The sequence below is a fragment of the Lycium ferocissimum genome, chromosome 1 (assembly GCF_029784015.1).
Source record: "Lycium ferocissimum isolate CSIRO_LF1 chromosome 1, AGI_CSIRO_Lferr_CH_V1, whole genome shotgun sequence".
Classification (NCBI taxonomy): Eukaryota; Viridiplantae; Streptophyta; class Magnoliopsida; order Solanales; family Solanaceae; genus Lycium; species Lycium ferocissimum.
The window spans coordinates 42,399,785-42,405,636 of record NC_081342.1 but is presented as its reverse complement, the minus strand read 5'-3'; the positions used below and the strand labels follow the sequence as shown (position 1 = coordinate 42,405,636).

General features: G+C 37.4%; 1 protein-coding gene across 3 annotated transcripts; it reads left to right on the top strand.

The window, feature by feature from the left end:
- Positions 1-397: 397 nt before the first annotated feature.
- LOC132054556 (F-box/LRR-repeat protein 25-like) lies at positions 398-4,591 on the top strand. Of its 3 annotated transcripts, none has more exons than XM_059446542.1 (5): positions 398-462; positions 1,087-2,038; positions 2,442-2,612; positions 4,024-4,379; positions 4,419-4,591. In XM_059446542.1, exons 2-4 carry the CDS (start codon positions 1,142-1,144, stop codon positions 4,309-4,311), a joined length of 1,356 nt encoding a protein of 451 aa, XP_059302525.1. In that variant the 5' UTR covers positions 398-462; positions 1,087-1,141; the 3' UTR covers positions 4,312-4,379; positions 4,419-4,591. The 3 variants fall into 3 exon arrangements, with proteins under 3 accessions (XP_059302525.1, XP_059302532.1, XP_059302538.1); XM_059446549.1 differs by lacking the exon at positions 398-462 and adding an exon at positions 891-977; XM_059446555.1 differs by lacking the exons at positions 398-462; positions 2,442-2,612 and having other exon boundaries at positions 985-2,038.
- Positions 4,592-5,852: the final 1,261 nt, after the last annotated feature.

Sequence of the window (5,852 nt, the reverse complement as noted above, 5' to 3'; positions counted from 1 at the left end):
TTTTTTTTATTTCCAACGCGGTGTCTGGTAACCGCATTGGAGCCTAACAATATCCTTATTCACTCAACTATTTTTTTTTCTCACGCGGTGTCTGATACTCGCATTGAGGTCCAACTATATTCAAATCGAGCATTTTTGGACCCATTTCGGAGATAACACTTCCCACAAGATTTTTTTCCATTCCGAGCCTTTAGTTAAAGATGGAGGAATCCCAATCATCCCACCCAATCCATGTTGGTCTTATCCCCCAATTTAAAATCATTCTTCATGTATTTATTTATTCTTTTTTAAATACCAAATAAAAATAGCAAAATACTTTTCTTTTTATTTATTTTAGCTAATCAATAATTTTATTTTATTTTTATAAAAAAGTAGTCATATTTTATGTTTTGCTAAATTTGGCTACATAGGCGCGCGCCTCAATTTGGAGCGATCGCCATTAACATTTTGGCACATCATCAGGTAAACTTTTTCCTCAAAATTATTTAAAACTACAAATTGTTTATAGCGCTTACGTTTGAATCCATCTGGTGTGTGTGTGTGTGTGTTGGTTTTCCTTGTAAGCTGCTGCTACTGGAATATATCACTTTCTAAGGGTGGGAGGTAGGAGGTAGGAGGTAGGCAGGGGGGTAGGTGGGGTGAGGGTGGTGGGGGCTGTGGGTTGGTGGTGGTGGGGGGGGGGGGGTAGGAGGTGGGTGGTGGGGGGGGGTGGTGGTGGTGGGGTGGGTTTGGGATGGGGGTGAGGTGGAAGTAGGGGTTACGGAGGGGGTGTGGTAGGTGTGTGTGGTGGGGGGGGGGGGTGATTGGATAGTGTGGGGGTAGGTACATGGCTCTTATTTTAATCCAATCCTGCTTGATTTCTTCTTTTCTTTTTGAGCCGAGAGTCTATCGCAAACAACCTCTCTACCCCACAAAAGTAGGCACAAAGGTAGGGGTAAGGTCTGCGTACATGATGCCACCTTGTGGGATTACACTTGGTATGTTATTGTTGTTGTCGTTTGAGAAAACAATTGAGATAGGGTATATTCATGTATCAGATTTAAGGTGTTTGTGTTAATGTTTCTAAGAGTTACCTTTTGAGTTCAGACTACACTGGAGCTCCATCAACTTTACCAAATTGCAACCGAAGCAGTTGTAGTCCATGGAAATGCAGAAGAAAATCATGCTGAGAGGAGACCTTCTCAGTGATTTGCCAGAGCCAATTCTAATTCACATCCTCTCTATGTTGCCGGCCGGTGGTAAAGAAGTTGTTAGAACTAGTGTATTGTCTACACGATGGAGGTTTCTTTGGAAATCCGTTCCGGTATCACTTGATTTCGACTTCCCTACTAGTGACAGCGAAAAGGACACTCTTGATTACCTAGCTTCAATCCACAGAGAACTTTATTATTGGAGGTCTTCCCACAAAATCCGGAGATTTAGGGTGTGGCGCCTTTGCTATGAAGAACTTTATGCTAAACATGTTGATTTATGGGTACATTTTGCTACTACACTTGCTAATGTTGAAGAATTTCAACTTGGACTTTTCCGTATGAAGGGCAAAAGATATGAGTTTCCTCAGTTTGCATATAAAAATGTGTCGTTGAGGAATTTGGTTTTATGGCACTGCCAATTGAACCCTTCTGGCAGTGTTAACTGGATTAATCTCGTTTCTCTTTCAATTGGTAAGGTGGAATTGACGGAGGGTGTCATGGAGAAGGTATTATCTGGTTGTCCTAACTTGGAGTGCTTGGAACTAGATGATGTTTCGGGCATACGTCGTTTGGAAATCAGCTCTGTGAAGCTGAGAGAACTGACCATACAAGACTACAACGATGAACTTTGGCTCGAAATAATAGCCCCGTATATAAAAAATTTGGAACTTTCGGGGTTTTGCTGTGAGATACGAATAAGACAGAGAAATGTGGCATCACTAGTTACTGCAATGCTTCATTTAAATATCGAAAACAACTTGGAGAAGAAAATTAGCTATTTGAAGGAACTTCTTCATAGTGTTGCCCATGTCGAGGATCTTAAATTGGGTACCTACTGCATCGAGGTTTGTTCATACTCTTCACTATCCAAAATTCAGAATTTTTTTTGGGACTTTTTATTATTAGCTATTGATTCATCACTTTAGTAACATTAGCAGTGCCACTACTTATGATAATATTTGGATGATTAACTGTTGAGAATACAGAGTTTGCTATTTATAGTACAACATGTGAAATTTGGATTGATTTACATTGACCATACTCTTTAAGTCATGTTGATGGGCTTTCCCAAGTGTTTAAAGGTCCATCTTTGGATTCTCAAACCAACCATAACACTTTGATGTGGCAAAACGCAGTCGTATAGTCCAAGCTGTTTTTACGAATTATTCAACAATTTGCATTTCATTTATTAAGTATGTCATGTTTCCTTGTCTTGACATAGTCTGGTTTGTCTATTTTGTTTATAAGTGCCTGTCCATCTTGGAGTTGAAACAGTGGCAGTTTCCACCATCAAGCCGGAAATTCTTAGACCTTAGCGTAGCCTTTGAACAGTTGGACTTCCCTGGAATTTGCAGCTTTCTACAGAGCTCATTGGATCTTGAGACATTGGTCATTGATTGGTACGATAACAGACCAAGAGTAAGTTTCTTTTAGACCTTTATTTTTGTTACTAAGTTTCTTTTAGACCTTTATTTTTGTTACTTCATGTTATTCATATCAAACAACTATTAGTAGAGGAAGAAGATGATATATATCAACATTTCTGATCTGAAGTACTTCAGGAAAAAAATTCATAATTTCTTCTTAATTTAAACCACCCTAGCAATATATATTATAGATATTGATACAATGTTTCAATGAGGGGGACTTGACTGACTTACCTTTTAAAAAATGGTAAGACTTGAACCGGTTTAGTCCTCAAGTATAGAGAAGATCAAGGAGGTAAGCCTCTAATGTGTAAGACTTGAACTGGTTCAGTATTTGACAAAAGCGTAGGAGATAAGCGTTTAATGCGTAAGCAAAAAGTGTGTGTAGGAGGAGGACTCCCGTTTGCAATTTGAAACAAAACTAGCTTAAGTACTTAATGAGCTTCACAACAATATCTTCTAACTTGTGGCATCTGTACATTGTTTCATAAGAACTAAAAAAGAGAAAAAGTGAGACAAGTAACATGTGAGCGGACAGAAGGAGCAGACCGGGAAGTTCTTGTTGCACTAGTGGAGATAAACTTTGGGATTTCTTTCGAAGTCAAAAGGAAGGGAGCTTCCACTTGTCAAGGCTTAATTTCCCTCTAGCTTCTCTTGTTAGTTAAAGCTGAAAATGTTATTCTCTGTATCCACTAGGTGACTGTATCTAGCTAAAGGATCACCCACACCATTGGCTTCTCCGTAACAGTGTGTCACCTCGACTTATGAATCAATTCTTTAATCTTTTCAATAATAGGGTCGTATTGCCAAGAAGATTTTGTAACTCGCTCGACAACATTCACAATGAATAAAAAGTCATCTTCTTCCGAAATGTTGCTGATACCTTGTTCAAGAAACCATTTGGAAAGTACAAACACTTCAGCTGTATTTTTTGTTCAAATTCTGCTTTTCTAGTCTCAAAAGTTGATAATTTCTCTTTGTTAAATCTACTTCAGTTCCATGCTTATTATTCCTTTTCTTAGTAAGACATTCAGAAGAAATTTTCTGTTCTCTCAATTTATTTTCTTTCATAAAATAGTTCAGCTTGCATTGCTTTGACAGGAATTTCATGTTGTCCACTATCAAAATTGATTCTATGAGTAAATTTTTTTGTAGTTGTTGGAAAAAGATTTTAACAGGGGATAGTACTCACCTTCATGCGAGGGGATGAATGATCAGATGCTTTGAAACATTTTTTTTGTTGTTTGCATGTACCAACCACATTGTAACAATTGCTAAGGACTTGAGATTATCCTTGGATTTAAAATTTCATCACCTTTTAATTTTATCCACAATCAATTCCTTGGCTTTGTACTTCCATCTAAGGAGAATAGCTGGTTAATATAGCGGATTCTTTCCTACAGGACCTGTTATCAAGGTACATAAATGAGGATGAACAGACCAGGAGGTTTGAGACACATAATTTTAATTGCTCATTTCCACATCTGAAGACCATTAAGATCATTAACTTTTATGGATCTGTGCTGCCATTGGTGAAATATTTGCTCAAGCATGCAACTATGCTAGAAAAGTTTGTCATTGTTGCCGCATTCGAAGAGAGTGATGTGTCTCCGGATTACTTTGAAATGGCACAGGAGTTATTAAGTTTTCCAAGATCCTCTCCGCACGCTTCAGTTATCTTTTCTTATTGATAACCTTTGGCCCCTATTGTTTGTATTAATCGCGATACCTAACATTTGTTACTTTATTTTTGAAACTGGTTTGAGCTGATAGACAACGCTTTGATTGTACTTGTGAGTATTGAGCTGATAGACAAGGCTTTGATTGTACTTGTGAGTATCATGTCTAATTAACAATGTGTTCATTCTCTAATCATCATGTAAGAAAACTTGTTCTAAATGTTTTGTGATTTCAGTTCATATTGCTGAATCCTGATCATGCTTTTATAATATGAAAATTTAAATTTGAAAATCATTTCGCCAGAATTGTACTTCAACATTCATTGCTTGTCCAATCACTTGTGTCTTTCGCCTATGTTATTTTAATTGGTGGAAAAGAAACTTTAAAATACTTGAATTCTCCCATCACGCGGAGCTAGAACCGCTGCTGCAGAAAAAGGTTCAGAAACAAAGAACCACTGTTCCGAATTATTCAGAGCAAAAAAAGGTTCAGAAGCTACTTCTACTTGGACGTGAAAGTTCCGGAACTAGCACCATTTTCAAACAGGTGTTGCCTTTTTGGCTGTCTAAGTTGTTTATTGCATAGGCTTGTTAGAAGAAATGTTTGTTCTATATGAACTTTTTTATAGCTGAAGTCAAGCTTCTATATATGGCATCTCTAAGAAATTTTTTGGTGGTTCTGTATATCCACAAACATTTGGAAATGCCTGTATACAGCTTTCTCATTTGTCTATTTACTCTTTTTGAGAATGGTAACAAGTATTATATAAAAACAGCACAAAGATTCTGCTGAAACCCAAATGTACAAAGGAAAGCAAGAAATACATCCCTTTTCTTCTTACAATGAACCTATGACATCCATCTGTGTATCCGCATCTTTTACCATTCTTCTTTAGACCAAAAAATGAAATAAAGTACATCTTGACTCTCTGCACATTACTAGACTTATCTTCAAAGCATCTTGCATTTCTTTCCTTTCAATGGTCAGCCATATGCAAGCTGGGATAACTTTCCACCATTTTTTCTGTCAGACAGATTCCTCTGTATTCTTCTAGCAAAGCTAATAGCTTCCCAACAGATTTGCATGATGTGGCAGGCATTCAGTAGTAATACAAGAATCCGAGTATGGAATTAGGAGCAATTTCATGTTAGCATTCAAACTTTTGATGTAAAAAGTATCTCTTTGAGCACATCCAAATTCCTAAAATTACCTACTTCTAAGGGAGTCAGGGCATTATTACACAAAAATCCTGGATTGGTCCTTTTTTTGTTGTCTCTTTGATAACCAGTTATGGATTGGTCCTTAGCAGTATCCAAACATACTTTTAGCGAAAGAGCAGGAGGCTATATCAATGTCCTAAAAAAAATGTCATCCAATAAGCTATGGAAGTAACTTCGCCATGAAAATACATGCATTAAATCGTTCGCATTCTCAAAAGAAATAATGTAGTGTGCATTTCTTCCAACTTTTATGGTGGTATCAACAACGCATTTGACCCTAGAAGGAATTCAATACCTTCTTCCCAGATTCCCGACTCAAAATGCAGCCAACA

Bases quoted from the DNA above. Each gene is read 5' to 3' on its own strand.
- LOC132054556 (XM_059446542.1), top strand. From the start codon at position 1,142: ATGGAAATGCAGAAGAAAATCATGCTGAGAGGAGACCTTCTCAGTGAT. The intron at 2,039-2,441 runs GTTTGTTCATAC...TTTGTTTATAAG, and splicing joins TGGGTACCTACTGCATCGAG to TGCCTGTCCATCTTGGAGTT. The intron at 2,613-4,023 runs GTAAGTTTCTTT...TCTTTCCTACAG, and splicing joins GGTACGATAACAGACCAAGA to GACCTGTTATCAAGGTACAT.